We start from the raw sequence: 18,821 nt of genomic DNA on the forward strand, positions 1-18,821 counted from the left end.
TTTTGAAAAAGATGGCCTAAAACTTTTCTAAATCCAAAAAAGAAAGAAGAACATATTTTTTAGTCTGGAAGACAGGTGAAGTACTTGTTGATGAATCATTCTGAAAACTCTGAAGTCATTCAGTATCTGATCTGGTATGCAATGACTCACACAAAGACACCAAATCCTGGGACAGCAAAATGCTAATAGTTTCCTTTAAGATCTTACTTACCATGCTTTGTGAAGTAACTAATAGCACTGCCTGACAAATAAATACATTATCCAACAATACTTAACAACAAATTAATATATGAAGCTTCAATAAAGCTCAATCACAAATGTAAAACTTACATTGGCCTATCCAGCCTATACTGTCTGTTCTTAAGAAATTTGTTATTTATCTCTACATCTTTAAGGAGGGTTTGCATTTTATCCACTGGGGGAAAAAAAAAGGTCTGAAATTTGTGCTCATTATTAGATGACCACCATATGATGACACAAGAAGCGTTTCAGTACATAAAATTACAAGTGAACAACGTTTTCAAGGGTTTTGGTGTTGGATCTTTTATATTGAATTTTATGCAACACTAGACGGATCACTAAAACATTGCTATGAACAAGGTTCTTCAAACTATATCGCAAGAAAAAAAACCCAATAAACACACAAATCTTAAAAAGCCCCAAACAAACCAAACTCACACACATATTACCAAGTAGAAGGTAGCGAGCTCCACTGTCTATTTTAATACTGGCAAGAATACTACACCATTTTTCTTAGATGGCCACACAGCTGAAGAAAGTTAAAAGCCATACTTAGCAAATCTAAAACCTACATTTTTTTCTATGATTTAACAGCTTATAAAGAAGCACAACACAAAAGAAAATCAGATGTATTTTAATAAAATTAAAGAATTAGAATTCCATCACCTATCCACCAGAGCCAATTACCCAGCAGACACAGTAAAATACAAAATTACTAAGAGCATATCACTTATACTGAATTCTCTGTCAGCACACAAATGCCAGTGCGCTCTATCAGCAATGCTGTCCTTATAAAAGCACAACTCTCTAGCACAAACTTAAGGGTTGAGAGTGTTTTAGAATTACCTTTTTGCCAGAACCTCTAGCTACTCTAATCAGAGACCACTTTTTCAATTAGCAGGTATAGAACAATCTCCACTCGCTGTCACTACCTTTGTTTTCTGACTTAGAGGAATGATTTCCAGTCTCCCCATAAGAAAACCAGGCTTCATCACAGAATCATAGAATGGCCAGGGTTGAAAGGGACCTCATGGGCAGGGACACCTTTCACTAGACCAGGTTGCTCAGAGCTTCACCCAAATTTGCCTTGAATACTTCCAAGGATGGGGCACCCACAGCTTCTCTGGGAAACTATACTGGGTTTGTGTGACCAGGTTTTGGTAGCAGAGGGAGCTACAAGGGTAACTTCTGTGAGAAGCTGCCAGAAGCTTCTCCCATGTCCTGCAGAGCCAATGCCAGGTGGCTCCAGGATGGACCTGCTGCTCACCAAGGCTGAGACAATCAGGAATGGCGGCAACAGCTCTGTGATAAAATATTTAAGAAAAAAAAAAAGGTCATTACACAGATGTAACTGTGGCCAGAGAAGAGCAGGATGAGAATATGTGAGAGGAACAGCTCTGCAGACACCAAGGTGAAGAAGGGGCAGGAAGTGCTGCAGCTAAGATTGCCCTGCAGCCCATGGAGAACCACGGGGATGCAGAGATCCACCTGCATCAGCCCATGGAGGAGACCCAAACTGGAGGAGATGAATGCCCAAGAGAAGGTTGTCAGTCCAGGGGATTCACACTCAAGCAAGCTGTGCCTGAAGGACTGCACCCCATGGAAGTGTGACCCACACTGCAGTTTGTGGAGAACTGTTGCCCATGGGATGGACTCATGTTGAAGAAGTTCCTGGAGGAATGTTACCTATGAGAGGAACCCCACACTGGAGCTCCTCTTCCTGAGCAGCAGCAGGAACAATGAGTGATAAACTGACTGTAACCCCCCATTCCCCATCTCCCTTCACTACTGGTGGGGGATGAAATAGAGATTGGGAAGAAAGGGTAGGGGAGAAGGTGTTCTTAAGATTTATTTTACTTCTCATTACTCTACTTTGATTTTATTTATAGTAATAAATTCAGTTAATATCCCTAGTTTAACTTTGGTTTTCCTATGACAGTATTTAATGAGTGATCTCTCTCCCACACCTTATCTCAACCATGAACCCTTCATCATATTCTCTATCCAATTGCACTGGGGAACAACAGAGTGGCTTTGCTGGGCGCCTGGCATCCAGCTAGGGTCAACCCACTACAGTAACCTTGTCCTGTCACCACATGCTCTTGTAAGAAGTCCCTCTCCAGCTTTCTTGTAGGCTCAATTCAGCTACTGGAAGGCCATAATTAGGCCAGCCCAGAGCCTTCTCTTCTCCACACTGAACAAATCTCAGTTTTCTCAGCCTTTCCTCATAGGAGAGATCCTCCATCCCTCCAACCATGGCCCTCCTCTGGACTCACTCCATGTCCCTCCTGTGCTGGCACCCCAGAGCTGGTGCAGCACTGCAGTGGGGTCTCAGCAGAGCAGAGCAGAGGGGCAGAATCCCCTCCCTGGCCCTACTGCCCACACTGCTCTGGATGCAGCTCAGGACAGGTTTGGCTCTCTGGGCTGGGAGTGCCCATGGCTGGCTCATGTCCAGCCTCTCAGCCAGCAGCACCCCCAAGTCCTTCTGGGCAGGGCTGCTCTGGGTCTGTTCATGCCCAGCCTGTGCTGATACCAGGGGTTGCCCCAGCCCAAGTGTAGCACCAGCACCTGGTCTTGTTAAAACTCATGAGAATCCCATGTGCACACTACTCTACCTTGTTCATTCTCCTGAAGGGTATACAACCCTTCAGGTTTGTCATCCACACCAGTCAGCTTGGTGTCATCTGCAAACCTGCTGAGGGTGCACTCAATCTCTTTGTCTATGGCATTAACAGAGATATTAAATAACACTGGTCCCAAAACAGATCACTGAGGGACACCACTTGTCACTGATGTCCATCAGGACTCTGAGCTATTGACCTCGACCCTCTGGATGTGACCATTCAAGCAATTTCTAATCTAACAGTCCACCCAGAAAATCCTTCTCTCTCCAATTTAGAAAGAATGTTGTTAGGCAGAAGCTTGTCAAAGGCTTTACAGAAGTCCAGCTAAATGACATCTGTAGCCCTTTCCCTGTCCACTGACAGAGTAACCCCATCACAGAAGGCCACAGGTTTGGTCAGGGAGGGCTTGCCCTGGATGAAGCCATGCTGGCTGTCCCAAAACACCTCCCTGTCCTCCATGAGCCTTAGCACAGCTTCTAGGAGGATCTGTTCCATGACCTCCCCAGGCACTGAGGTGAGCCTTACTGGGCAGTAGTTTCCAGGGTCCTCCTTTCCACCTTTACAGATGGGTTCAATATTTCCTTTTCAAAAATTTTTTTTTTCTAGTAACCTGGGACTGCAATGACTTTTCACAGAGAGTGACTTGACAATTACAAACAGAAAGGTTGTGGAGTCTCCTCTGGAGATCTACAGATTACACACACAGATCATACAGATAAATTCAGATTCTTTTGGCCTGTTGAAGTTCCCTCAGGCCTTACCAGTGTGTAAAGTTCCTGAAAACAAGAGACTAGAAGTACCAGTTCTGTCATTCACACACAGTTTTGATCAATGATTCAGCCTGTGATAGCAGGCAAGAAGGATATACGAACACATCCCTAGTGCTCCAGCCATGATCTTCTCAAACAAGTGGCTAACTGCCTAGCTGTCATTTTGAAGGACTTCAATCTTTATGCTGTAGCTAACTTCTCTATCAATAGCTGCATACAAACAAAAGGACACAGGTCAGCTTTACAGTGATCACCCTTTAATCCCCAAATCTGCACTAAGCAATGACATGGGTCTCCTGTGGTTGAAACCATAAGCAGCAGCTCTATATTGTCTCAGGGAGAAGAATGTGCCTGTGTGAGTAGTGCCAGAGAAAGAACTAACAGGGCTAGGTGGGAACACAAACCCCACAATGATAGATGAGGTACAACATCATCAGAGCCATATAGCAAATGCACAAAGTACATGTCTCCGTTCTGTTGAGGCAGCTCCACTGGGGATTTCTCTGTGCATGCATGTGACCAATAAAAAGAGAGGGAAAGTGTTGCTTTTATTCAGTGGACGGTCTTTATACCTCAAAACTGTGAAAACAGGTTTTCAGAGTAGCTTTTAAGTCTTCATTCAATCCAATCCCAAGCAAAGGCACTAAAGCATAAGCAAAGGCAGCAGAGGGAAGAGAAATCCTCTGCTTACCAGGAAGCAATACTAGCAGAGAAGCCAAGAACAGCACCTTCTCAGGACCAGTCCCACTTTTTAATGAAGCGCCAAGTAAGCAAATACAGTCAGCATCAGTAGGAAAAAAAGAGTGAATCATACAAATCATGTTATGCATGCATCACTATTGCACCATAATTCCAAGGTAAATCCTTAGTGGCTTTCTTAGGCAGCCCAAAACAGATCAAAAGGACCTAAAACTGCTTCAAATATTGGCTGAGGAATATTAGGACCCTATAGTAATACAGACTTTATTTCTCTTCTAACTAAGGCTATGCTCAGAACTAAAATGTATTTTGACAGGTAGTAAAACAAAGCATTCCATAACACAGAGACAGGCTGAACATTGGACTCACCTTTAGAAAACAGTCTACATGAGAAAAACAAGGCTGTCAAAACTTCCTGGGACATAGCGGAAACCAAGATCAAAGCTACAGCACTGAATCAACTGATGTAACAGGATAGCGACCAATGGTCAGCTTTGAGTACACTTCCATCTACTCACAAATGATGCTTTTGATTTCCAAGAGAAAAATACACCAATAAACCTGCCATTACTGCAAGCATCAACACCCACCAAGGGAAAAAAAAAAAGGCTAAGTGTACAATTTCTAAACCATCCCAGTATCAAAACTGGGTTCACATGCTGCTTTTATCCAGACCATATATTAACTAAAAGCAGTATCTCAGAAAATCTCAGGGAAAAAAAAAAAAACTATGACAGAAAAAATCCTTAAACTGTAGGCAAAGAATCACTGTTTACAATTACCTATTAGCAGTGAAACTAGCAAAAAGATGGTGAGTTTTCTTTAATACAGAAAAAGCTATTCTTGAATTGTGTTTATTCTTTCAAATCAGAAAATAATGGCAAAAAGGTACCTCTGAAGTTCATGTTTCTATTTAGGCCCTTATTCTAGTACACATGAAAATGAAAGGAAAATATTTTTAGATTTTTAAGTCTAGGGAGCTGTATTAATACCACATTAGGCACTTCCTAAAGTGCTTGGAATGTGTATTTTAGAAGAGTGATTAGCGACTACTTAGTGAATTAATGAGGTCACTCTGTGTTACTCCTTAGTGAAAGACCGACTTCAAGTTAATGAGGTTACTCTACAACCCACACTAGAGCTCTTGCTAAACCTTAAGTCTTGCAGCTCTCAATGTCCATTCAACTTTATTCCTGTACTTCCAGGAGAAGAGCTGCTGTTAGTTACTGTCTTCCAAGTTTTCCACCCACCATGTTTCAAAGATCTTACTGAAAGATAGGTTTGTCCAAAATAGGTAATATTCCTTATCAATATTTCCCACCTATATTATGATCCATTAAGATTAGGGTACTAGAGCATTCTGTTTCCTGTACTGACATCAAGAAGTAAAACACATTAAAAAGTGCTGATCCTGTATAATTTATATTTAAATAAATATAGTCATACTTTCAGTGGTAAAATGAGTTATTAGGTTGTAAGAACCATAAAACACAAATTCTTTAATATGCATTCTTTCTCTGCAAAAAATATACTTGACCTAAAAATATTTTCTAAATATCATAATCATCTTGATGTCAAGAAAGACTAAGAAAATTTGTTAGTATAATTATATTACTACAGAATTTACAGCACTATAATCAGCATAACTCCATATGCTGGCACACTTCTGAACATTTACACACACACCCACCTCTTTAAGAGCAGAAATATCCACACGGATACAAAATTCTTAAATGGCTACAGCAGTAAGCTCCTGCCAGTGCTAATCCCTTAAACTCTAATGAAGTGACTCAGCTGATTTTACAGTTCGCCAATGTAAAAAGATACCAAGGAAGTAAAAATAGGCACTGTAACCTCATTTCTGTAATTACATTTCGTATTTTAATGCACTTAAAGTCCTTAGCTAAAACAGAAACAATAATAGTGAAGACTACACTACTGCCATGCTTTAAAAAAAACCTGAAGGAAGGAAAAAAGACCAGTTCAGTTCATCTCCAAAACAGTTAACAACATCTGCTAGCATTAGGGTGTGTTACTCAATTCCAAAGTAACCGCTGGATTCAGTCAACGTGGAGCCCCTGGCATGTGACAAAGCCTTCAGCGAAGCTGCCTGGTCCAAGACATGTGACTTGTGGCAGAAAACCAAGCTCAGCTGCCTGCCAGCAATAGCTGGATCTCTAATGCATACCATCTGCTGAGACCAGTTAAAAGTGGGAAAATAAGGAATTATATGTGTCTACACTACTTAGTATATAATATTTTTAAATAAAAACCAAAATAATGAAGTTAACTCTCATTAGTAAAAGCTTTTGAAGAAAAATACACCAGATAAACCTTTACAACAACACATCACACAACTCTGAAACTTTTAAGAACATCCTGCACAACTGATTTTTCTTAAAGCAAAAGCAGTTTCAACTCATGTTTGATTAATCATTGTTTTTCCTCTCTGTAATTCTTTCTATGGGAAGAGATCTCAGACTTTGCCTTCATTATTCTTTCACTGGAAGACTGTTTTGTTTTCACATATGAACCCAACCAACAGCAGAGTAATCCAGACCATCCACAAGAGAACCCACACATCTGCACTGCTTGTATGTATTCTTCTGGATTCATTACCAAAACACATTTTGCACTGTTTTCATGTAACACTGTTACAATACAGATGAAGTCCAGAAAACACCACTCATGTATAAGACCTAAGACACACCATACTGTATTTTAAATGTACATGGAAAAGGCAAAAAATTAACTGACAACTTAGGAACTTTTTCCAGAATTATAAAACATTAAAACTTGCACAACTCTGAATCCCTACTCTTAACTGCAACCACACCCCAGGCCAATAAAATTAAACTGGAGAATTAACAACTCCATCCTATATTCATTCCAGTAGCAACTCCATTTTATTAAAAATTAGAAGAAATTAATTTACAATTAGAATTTGACATTTTAAAAAAACTTTCAAACTTTCTTTCGGCTAAATATATGATGGAGCTGAGCCCTCTTCTGAGAGTTCATTATTAGGCAGAAAGACAATTAGTATTCAACATTTAGTATTCAACTACACATTCAATAAATATCAGTTGTGTAAAAAGAAAAATAAGAAAAATCCATATGAGGAAGCAGCTTCCACAGGATAGGTAATTTCTGTATTTCTAAATAAATTACCACTTGCTTTATTCCTGAATTTATAAAGGACATGTTAGGCTGCCTTTATCATTTTTCAGCATCTTATAAAAGCTATGCCATACCTCAGGGTAATAATTCCACATGTTTGTTCTCCGATCTCCAGCATTTTGTAAATATTTTACAGACTCTTAGTCCACAATAGCTGAATAAATTAAAGAATGTGAAACTACAGGTCTTTCTGCCTATGATTTCCACTAGCAGCAACCTCAATTGTGCAAACAGATAATGCTTTGCGTACATATTACATCTGTCAACATTTCAAAAGGAAATAAGCAATTTAAACAAAAAGTATGATTTTGTATGTGTGCCTAAATATGCACATCTAACCACTAGCTCCTTTTAGATTCCCAGGTGCTCAAAAAAAGAACTGACTTACACAAGAAAACTTCCACTTCCCTATTAGCAATCTACTTAACATCTGTGCTATCTATACCTCTTCTTAAGAGGCCAATATTAAAAATCACTTGACCACTAGTCATGCAAGAAAGGAACCCTGCAATTTGAAATTCCTGTAACATCTTTTATTGGTCTCATCCAATCTGTTAGGAGCTGACACTTTTAAAAGGTCATTAACCTGATGCCTTAACATCCTGCACCCATCTTTTGCACAGTACTTGCAAGAATCACTTCAGTTTAATCTCACACACACAATTCTGAACAAAACAAAGAATACTTGAAGATATCGCTAGAAAACAAAAAATTTAATTGCCAACAGTGACATAGTAAACAGTGACATTGTGATGAGTTGTCTGGAATAAGCAGAGGCATGGGCTCATTTAAACAAAATGTGTTTTAACACACACAAATGCCAAGTTACAGATCTTAGCCTGGGTAATACATCAAGCCATACCTAAGCAGCAAGCACTCATATCCTTGAAAGCAACTCTGAAGACAGATAACTAAAACCACACTTCCTGTACAAAGTTTTGGAAACACCTAACACAACTTGGCATGTTTAACTGTTAACAGCAAGTCAAAGGCACTACTATAAACAGCATGGATGAAGGCAACACTGCAAAGTATTTCTGAAGAACTTGTACACTGAAGAACTAGAGAAGGGGAGGAAGATCAAGAGCAGATGAAAGCTTTGTGTGCAGCTACATTTACAGTAAGAGCAGGCTTCTAATCTACATAGGACAAGGTGAACTAACTGCTGTCTACAGAACTCGTCACACTGGCCAATTCTTATGGAAAAGAGCAAGTAAATTTCAACAACAAAGACAACTTGGGCTGCAGATTTAATAGCAAAAGAGAGGGTAAAATTAGGTAGGATGCCCTCTCAGAAGAATTAGCTACACATTATGCTTGTATCAAACAAGATGCTCAATACAGTAATAATCATATAAAATATAAGGACCATGAGAGAAAAGAAGGTGTCAATTTAGACTTAATCTTCCTTCTGACCTTTGCAACCATTATGATTCTCAAAATAACTAGACAAGGTTAATTAATCTCCACAATACCAGTGAAAATGAGGCCACAATTCCCATTTTACGAAGAGCAACCAGAAAGACATTAGTATTTTAAAAATCTTGTAACTGAAAAAGAGAGAAAACCAAAAACAAGAACAACAAAACAGCCCTAAAATCAGAAATTTTTCTAAACATTACATTGTAACAAGATTGGAAAAATACAGACCACACCCCTACTTCCATCTCAGAAAACCACTCTACAGGATGCTGAAGATCCCACTATATTGGAGGCCACAGAGTAAATTACTGGTATTTCACTGCTGCCATACCCTCTGTGTACATTAAAAGAAAAAAAGCTTAGTAGGAATCACATGAGACTTGCCACTGTAAAGGTTACAAAATTTCATTAGGGAGAGATGTCTGCATTAGTGCAAACCAGCAACAAAAGCCAATAATTCACTAAAAACATATGCTTTGCATTGTTTAAAATAATGAAAACTGTAGCCTGTTGGTGACAGCAAAACTTACTCTAATTTACTCACTGCTGCACTCCAGCACAAAAGTGTAACAATGATCTGACTTTACTTTTTCCTTAAAATAAAACAAGCAAATCTCTAAGACACAAAATGTGAAACCACCTTGATACCAACAGGACTGCTCTCTCAGCCTGTTAGTTTTTCCTTAAGTGTCAGACCTATTAAAGTGCACTTTACTGTCTGAATTGCAAAGATGCTTTGTAAAGGCAGCCCAGATTGTAAACGTATTCCTGAAAACCAGCACTTTGGATTTCTATCCCTACCTCTAGAAGAAATATCTAATTTTTATTTACTGGAGTTTTGCAACGCTGATCACAAAGAGAGGAGAATGTAGTTTTAAGCAGGTGGAGGTAAAACTAAACTGTTCCATATTACGCTAACAGTCTCAATAGCTCACATCAACAGTCTTTGGTCCACTAGAATTTCTTCCTATACTTGCTAGCAAATACAATATAAAGATAGACAATTCTTCCCTAGTGAATAGATACTTTGAAAAGAAAAAGGGCCAGTGTAAATAAAAGTAAACATATTTGATCTAAAAAATGAACTGAAAGGATTTCTATTTTACACATTAGAACCCTAACATATGACCCTTTGTACAATTTGTTTGTATTTGTCCAATGAGCTAATAACTCCTGATAATTTTTTGCTTACCAAATCTGTTACTGCCAGATATACAGTGGTAACTTACAGAACAGCCAAACAGGAAGATGTTTTCTCCTTCTGAGCATTAATAAGACCTACTTAATCTGCTGTAAAAAAAGTTTTAAGCAGGTCTTACTTTGTTATACCAGTGCCTTAATCTACAAATTTTCATTGTAATTAATGAAGTACTTTTACTCTGACAGACAGCAACAGAAAGCCCATTCAGAAGAGCTCTAATTTTATTTCACCAAAATAGTGAAACAATCGCACGAGGTAAAAAAAGTGAATGCAGAAAAGAGCTACATTAAAAAGGTGAGATTGTAACTAAGAGCCTCTACATACATTTAAAGTGCTACAGGTAATTTAAAAGACAAAAAAACCCCATAATTTTAATTAAGTTAATATTAAATGCATTCTTTAAACTCCTGTTCAAGTGGATTTAATAGTGCACAGTTTAACTACAATTTGGGACTAACACTTATAATCACAACAGTTTTGCTGCTTTACTCCAACTAAACTACTTAACAAAACCATTTCTCCTCATTCATTAAGTTTCTGTAGTTCAAGTCAGTGGCTTTTGTTGCTGGTAAAATGTTAACCATTCCTCATGACAACTGACTAGGAGAGCCTGTGACTCATTATCACCAGAAGATGAATATGCCACTGATTTTTGTAACATTAACATATGAGTAACTTCCAAATTAATTTAATTGGATGTAATAGGTAAATCTGGGAAGAAGTAAAGAAACATCAATTATTTGGCAGCAATACCTGTTAATCAGCTGCATACCCCAAAATCTGCTGTGATGCTGCTAGAACTCTGCAAGAACATTATGATTCCAGGATCTTCAAATAGCATGCGTACAGCATCAAAAAACTTGGAAATGCTGCTCTTACTTAGTAAAAGAAAAAAAATTTGTAAAGCCTAGAAACTGGTTTTCTTACCAACAGAAAAATACATCCATATTCTAGATCAGGCATGCTGAAAATATTTTCAAGATTAGTTCCTGAAAAAAGAGTTTAGCAGCCCTTCTGTCACACAGTAAATCTCCTATTTCAGCAAGCAGCAATTCCTTTAACAAACAAGCTGAAAAGGAACTATAAAATATTATCCATTATTATTTTATTTATACCCTCTTAGCACATGACATTTTTGGCTACTTGAACTGTCATTTGGAAAGATCTTAAAAATACTTTTCAAGAGATCATCTGTTTCTTACAGAGTTCCAAAATAAAGTCACCTTGAAATGCAGGCACACATAAGCACATGAGACGACCACTGAGAAGTTCTCCACTGAAGACTGTATACCTTTCTCTGCTTCTCCCACATTTCCAGTTATACAGTTGCACCTCCAGTGCTCATCAGACACCTCCCTATACGCTGTAACTCACTGTAACAGCAGAAAACTAACAACCTCCTTCAGCAGGTTCAAAGAGCAGCTTGCACATGCAGAGAATTAGGAGTCCAGTAAGCCCTGACAGTGGCAGGAACAAGAGTATGGCTGGGAGGACTAAAAAGGGTGGGTGATAAATGGGAAAAAGGTCATGATCTACCATGTCAGCTCACCAGATGCCATGGTACCAGATCACATATTTCAGTATATTCACAGAGCCAACAAAAAGTAGCAGTTTCAACATTATTGCAAAATCACTTCAACAGGCAGAGAATTTTGGTAACTTCTTCCCCTATTTACATTTCATTCTCTTCTTTTTAAGGAAAACTTACAAGAGCAAAAGGAACAGAGAACTGAGAAGACCAGTAAAATTACACTATACCAACACTCAAAAGAAAAATTAAAATGCCAAATGGCATTTTAAATACTTCTTCTTTCAGACATAAATAATTTTAAAACCACAATAGTGCCATAACAGAGCATTCATTATATACACCTTAAGAAAAAAAAAAAAAAAGCACTTGGACTATTTAATTCATTTATATTGAAATAAAAGTCTGTTCTAAATAAGATGCCTAAAACCCACAACTGGCTTCTATTTTTTAAAGTTGACATTTAATTCCTGACTCTCAAATACCCAAAAGATAACCTTTAAAATGCTTCTGCCTAGTTCTATACCACTATAGAACAGAATATCCTGAAACAGGCAGTTCACCCAGATTAATCAGAAAAATTCATTCCTAACTACCAAGTTTTTTCCCACAATGGCGAATTCTGAGGCTCCTCCAGTATCAATAGTATGAGGGTAGACAGGGAAGTTGAATGGATCTCACTACAGTAAGGCTCTTCAAGCCAAAATTTTACCTGTAAGCTCACGAAGGTAAAAAACAGGCAGCTTCAACCTCTAAAGCACTGTACAAAATTGTGCTCAATGCACAACTGCAACTACTACAAATCCAAATTTTAGAGGTGTATGAATTTTACATTTCCTGTTATAAATAGTCATGAGAAAAACTTCTAGGAGGAAAGTCTGAAAACTGTTTCCATCAGAGTTACAAAAGTAAACAGTGTAACAGACATCTACCTTCTCGAGTGCTTCTAAATCCATACTCCTAAAAAGCAGGATGTACCTCAAAAACACTAGCCATATTTTCTTTTCATAATAAAGTGAGAGCAATGAACAAAACCGTGGGAAGGAAGAGAGGCAAGAGCATGAAAATCAGTTCTGATTTTACTTTTTACCAACTAAAAAAGTAAAAGTTGTGATTGCTTACACTTTTGCCACCTTTTCCAGACTAGTGGTGGGCTCTCACAGGAAGTAGCGTAACACAAGCACAGCAACCCTCAAGTAACAGAAGTGATTGTATCAGCATTTTGTGCTGTGAGAAATACAAAAAGGATTGAGCGCTGGGACCGTGCTATATGATGTGTACAACGGCAGCTGAGAAGGAGGGTGGCATGAACAGCAACGCGCCCCAAAGAAAGGGCAAAATATTTGTGCAAACAGTGGTTATTGTTTGTGATTTTTGCTCGGACTTGCAGAACTCAAAAAAAGCTACTATACCCCTTGATAAAAGTACTGTGAGAGTATGGATGCTTAAATATATCTAGGTGATCATTATAATACTAGTGCAAGAAAAGTTTTTCTCTACCAAAACAAACCAAATCAAAACACACACAAAAAACCAAAAATACAACCACCCCAAAAGAAAAACCAACACCCCACACAAACACACACACAAATCCACACCATTAATTGAAAGAAATTTATTAAGAGTTGCAGCCAGCTCCTCTGTCAGAACAGGCACTGTGTATCCTCCCAAAAATACTACATTTTTAATCAGACAAGGGTACTTTTCGTGACATTAACAGAAACACTTGATTTCAGTGATCTAAACTAAAGCTCAGTTTGTAAAAACATTTCTGCGGCTGAAAGTTTTTAGGAATGTTAAATATTACATTCAGCTGCAGAAAGGGGAAAATAACATTCCATAAACGAAAGGCAGAAGTACTTACGTTTCAAAACAGCGATCCACGTTGTCTGACATCAGAAGCAGCATGCAGAGCTGTTCCAGTGCTATTAGCTGCATATCCCTTTCATCCCCCTGCCCCATCTGCAGCCATTCCAGCAACGTGTCTGGATCCACATCTGCCATGGTTTTTTATAAAAAAAAAAGCTGCCTCCACTTCAATTAAAAAGTACCAAAAATATCCTTTAATTGTAGAAGCCAGACTAACTTCAGCACAATTACTCTCTTCAGTCAGCCTCACGCTTTTGCAGTTTTCACCTGGCAAGAAAAAGTAAAAAAAAGTAATCATCATCACAACCTTGTTCAACTTTCTGTATTTGCTCCTCTCTAAAATGTATAGCATATGTTTGGGATGAAATTAAGGAAGCTTTCACATATCTTACCAGCAAATGGGCTGTTTTTCAAGCTTTATAAGCAAGTAAATAGTAAAGAGTTTGTTCTGTTTTGAGGATAACTCAAAATCAAAGCTAGAAAAATTGTGCTCAACCCTTTTGTGCATTCTTAAAGCTAAGAGAAAGAAAGTGATGTCTTGACCATCCCCCCTCCTCTAATATTATTTTATTTTAAAGTGTTCAGCTTTATGAGAGATGGATTACCTCCTCATGAAAATATTCAAATATAGAAAGATAACCAATTTCACATTTTAAATAGGAATCCATAAAATAAAAACCTGAGATGTACAATTACAGACTTTAAGAATCTTCGGAAACAGTTTTAAAGTTTGAATCCTTCATCTTTTAAACAACATTCAAACATAAGGAAAAGAGGCTTTTTATGTCAAAGGACAAAAAAAGACAACTTAAAAATTACTTCCATTTTCAAGATTTAGGCATTTGTTGGGTTATTCAGGGACTTTTTGGAAAAAAGTATTTAATTCATAGCTTTCAAAAAAATCCAGTGAATAATTCAAATAATTCACATACATATAAGGAAAGCAACATTATTTGCTGGCCCAATGCCATAGTTGTACATGCAAGCTGAAGACCAAAAAGGTCCCCTTGCCTAAACTTTGTGTTTAGCAAACAGTCAAATTCGCCTCCCTTGCCTAAAAACACAGCAAACATTACTATTTTCAAATAAAACTTAATGGGTTCCAACACAATCTCTCCAAATTAGGCATGCAAAAAAAAAAAATACTCTTTCAAAATACAGCTTACAGAAGAAGAACTAGTTTATCAAACTCATAATATGAAATGCTGGACAGTATCCCCACAAACAGGGGGGAGGTGATGTGGGAGGAAGAAGCTTGATCTGGACAAAGTCTGCCTACTTGTTTACTTGCTTCTAATGAGTTAATAGTTAAAAAATAACCCCATCAAGGGCATGTCTAGAAAAGGGAATCAGAAATTAGTATTATATGAAGAAACACACATTGAATCAGCTCTTTCACAATAGCTCCACACTCAAAGATGTTACAGAAGCACAACAGATAGGATTTTTATATAATTTAGGACCATAATATTACAGACCACTCAACTACTGCTTACCAGTTATACACTTGATATTATCTTACTCTAAAAAGTAATTTAATATTAGTAAACTGATTTTCTGTGTTTTAAACACTGCCTATGGTTCTCCAAGATGTTTACGGACTGCATTTCCTGCTCTAATTCTACATAAAACTACTTACAGACAGTAAAAGTGGGATTGTGTTATAAGTATTCTATCTCTCCTTAACACGACTAAATCGTTATTTCCGGGAGCGAAGAGATGAGTGATAGCGAGAGAAACAAGCAAATTAAGAGACAGCGAAAGTGGGGTAAGTTCAACAGAGGCACCTGCTGTTCTCCCATCTCAGGCGGGCTGTACAGGAACCACCGCGCAGAACACGGAGCGCGGCGAGCGGCCGGGACCCGCGGGCGAGCCGCCCCAGCGCAGGGGAGCAGGGGCCAGGCCGCAGCCCAACTCATGCCGCGCCGCCCGGGCCTGCTCGCACACACCAGGCGGGCCCCGGGCCCGCGCGGCGCTTTGGGCTCCGGGCCCCTTCCCCACACGGCGCCGCCCGGGGCAGGGGAGGCACCGCCTCCACCTCTTCGTCGCCCCCGCACGGGGCACCCGGTGGCGTGAGGGGCTCCCCGGCAGCGCCGCCCCGCTCTGCCCCCGGCCCCTCGCACAGACTTTCCGCCACCCGCCGCCTCCCCCCGCCCGCAGCTCCGGTCCGCTCCCTCCCGGCCCGACAGGCCCGGGCAGCGAAGCTCGAGTTCCCGGCGAGCCGCAGGCCGCACAGGGTGACCCGGCCTGGCTGCTCGGGAAAGGCGCCGTCTCCCAGCGCGGGCCGGAGAGGCCCCGCGCCACCCCCGCCGCTCACCTCAGCCTTCCGCAGCCTCCTCGCTGGAGCCGAGCCCTCCTCAGCGCCACGCCGAGACCGGAGCAGCGGCGCGGCGGCGGCGGCGGCGGCAGCCCGAGCCCCGCGGCAGGCGGCGGCCAGCGGCGTCCATGGCGCTCCGCCCGCTGCGGGGTGGGCGGGCGCGGCAGGAGCCGAGCTCGGGGCGGAGCTGAGGCTGCCGAGCGGCCGCTGGGGGCGCTGCGGGAGCCTCCGCGGGGAAGGGGCCGCTCCCGCGGGCCCGCTCCGCCCCGCGCCGCCGCTGCGGAACTGCGGGCCCAGGCCCGGGCAGCCCCAGGCGCGGCCTGCTCGGCCAAGGACCGTCCCGGCCCGGGTGGCCTTCTCCTAGTTGCGCGGGGATTTTTTTTTTTTTTTTTAGGATTTACAGGGCATTTTATTTCTTGCCATATTCTGATTTTTTACTTCAATATAATATTCTTTACATTTACGGCATGGCTTCACTTTTCAGGGGCCACTCTCTAAAACACTTTGATTCCCCTTCCGAACCTCCATTAAAAGGGATTTGGTGAGCGAATTTGAGCGTCGCCGTGCTGGGTCTTACAGAGTGAAGAAGGTTTTAGTTTGCTCTTACCGAGCAGTGAGTTTGAAGTGCTGCAACTACGCCGTGTAGCTTGAGACACCTTTTGCAATAGAGTGGTCCGCGTGCGGCAAAATGCTCTGCAACTACTTTGCACATGATTAAAAGACAAAGGAAGTAAACTGCTAAAAATTTAAAATGAGTGAATTTCAAAAAAATTTCATTCTCTGTAGTATGACATGTTTTGCAAAGGAATTTAAGCCTGTTAATATAAGTACAGTAAATAAGATTATTGTACATTTGAGTGTCACTCCTACCTACATCATAGACATTTCCTGTAATTAGGAGGCTATAACTACAGACTGAATAAAAAGGCAATAGCAGTCATGCTTGGTTGAAACTTGCCAAACGCCGACATTTTTATTGGTCAATGTTGTAATAACACGTCTAGAAAGCGTTATCTTTATTGATGCAGGTTTTATTCAAAACACAAGAATAGTAGTTTTTTTGTCTCTGTTTCTGATCTCTAAGGCAGCTTAGCCTTTCTGTCTTACCATGTTACATCTGTGGTAACTGCAACTTGTTCCAGCTCAGCCTTACATATGTATCCTTTGCCTGTGCTTGTCCTTCTGAGGTCAGGAAGATTCTGATATGCTTAAAGTTCAGGACACAAGGCAGTAGAAGGACTGAGTCTACAGTCTTTTAATTTAGAAACTTGGTCTTCTTTAACTTTTCACCAGTGCAGAAGCAGCAGAATTAGGCCAGGCTTCTGAGACCTGCATCTGCTAAGTCACCTTGCTCCTGTTGCATGATGCTAGAACAGTTGCCTTTGTTTCTTTCATGAAGAAAAGTTTCATATAAAGAAATATTATTATTTTCTTCTGAAGACCAAAAACTTTTAAATCAAGCAAACATTTCACTCTTTCCCTATGGAACGCAGTTTCTGGTTCGAGTGTCTGGACAGATACATAGTTATTTGGGGACAATATGAGGATATAAAAATACAGATCAATTTAGAACAAAATCAAAATTTTAAATATTGTACTTGAAAAGAATATGAATCATGGATTTAAAGTGCTATTAAGCAGGAGTACAAAACCGAAATACTGGAAATATCTTTCAGATACATTGTTACTTCTAAAAGGAGACACATAGATACTTCTATGTCCTGTTGCATTAATTGCCCAATTTCATATATCAATTGCTTTTTTTTACTCAAAGAAGTACATTGAGTAATGTATTACAGCTTCAATCAGGAATCAGGATCTTTTTTCATTCTGATACACTTAGAATATTTAAGAGTTTGCTAGTGATTTTTGTTCCTCATTATGCAACTTCTTCTCACCAGAACAAATATGTAAAATAATGCTGACTAGATAATTTCTGCTTCATTGATTATATACTAAATATATGTATGTTCATTGACTGATTAATACTCTTTTCCACTTCCTGTGCTGATGGGCATTCACACTATTTTCTACCCTCTCTTTGTCAGAGAGTACTCCATTGAAATACGACACAGCAAGTGATACCCCTGAAGTTAATGTTTCAGACTCCTCCTGTGTGCATCATTGATCCAGACTAGAACTGCCTCTTCAAAAGTGGCTGTTCTTTAATACTTTCTAAGAAGGAAATCACTACCAAGTAAGAGTGCACTTAACACAAAAGAAAGACATCAGAATCGCATTTGTATGGAATTTCTCACATTCATTTTTCACACAGCAAAGGTTTGTTCAGACCCCCAAGTTTCCAGCCTGTGTCCATCATTCCATTAATGCCAGGCCTAAGCCTTCTGAGATAGGAGAACTTTACGTGGATTAGTGCAGCCAGATGGGGAAGGCAAGTGATGGAATATATTGAAGCGACAAGTAATGGAGCTGGACTGTCGTAGCTGCTTGAAGAAATTGCTTTCATCACTGACTGTTGTGTGAAACTTGCAAAAACAACTCCCATTCCCTATGCTTGTGCAAGGTACATATTTTTCATTCAGTTAGAAAATTACCCAAATGCTAACACTAGCTGGCATGCACTTTGTGTATGACCTTGGCCTAATCCCTTAATCCCTGTGTGTCTCTGCCTCCACCTTTACAAAATACGGAGATAGTAATGCTGGAGTCAGAAATGTCTTAGCACTTACAGAACTGTGAGGTGCTGAGGCATGTTACTATATTAAGTCTTAAACAATGTAGTCATATATTTATGACTACACTTGAGCAGACCACACATGTGGACTGGCAATGCCTTTGGAAGTTAGGCCACATAGGGTCAACAAAGATTGATCTTTGCAGAATGTTATATTGAGCAATTACCATCATTTTTGCTGAGTATTTACCTGAAAATTAAAACCTGGCTTTAAAAGAGAAAATGTCAGCACAATTACTAGAATAATGTCAGGGACACATGAACAACAGTAAAATA

At 39.8% G+C, this 18,821-nt stretch overlaps 1 protein-coding gene across 9 annotated transcripts in view; it reads right to left on the reverse strand.

The window, feature by feature from the left end:
- Window positions 1-15,985, reverse strand: part of HECTD1 (HECT domain E3 ubiquitin protein ligase 1) — a 59,444-nt gene extending 43,459 nt beyond the window's left edge. For all 9 annotated transcript variants that reach the window (XM_059849856.1, XM_059849852.1, XM_059849851.1 and 6 more), the window contains exons 1-2: window positions 15,851-15,985; window positions 13,529-13,800 (exon numbers count right to left, since the gene is read on the reverse strand). In XM_059849856.1, coding sequence (XP_059705839.1) covers window positions 13,529-13,668 — 140 coding nt within the window. In that variant the 5' untranslated portion in view covers window positions 13,669-13,800; window positions 15,851-15,985. The remainder of the gene's footprint in view (window positions 1-13,528; window positions 13,801-15,850) is intronic.
- Between the last annotated feature and the right edge of the window lie 2,836 nt (window positions 15,986-18,821).

Source organism: Haemorhous mexicanus, chromosome 6, assembly GCF_027477595.1.
Source record: "Haemorhous mexicanus isolate bHaeMex1 chromosome 6, bHaeMex1.pri, whole genome shotgun sequence".
Lineage (NCBI taxonomy): Eukaryota > Metazoa > Chordata > Aves > Passeriformes > Fringillidae > Haemorhous > Haemorhous mexicanus.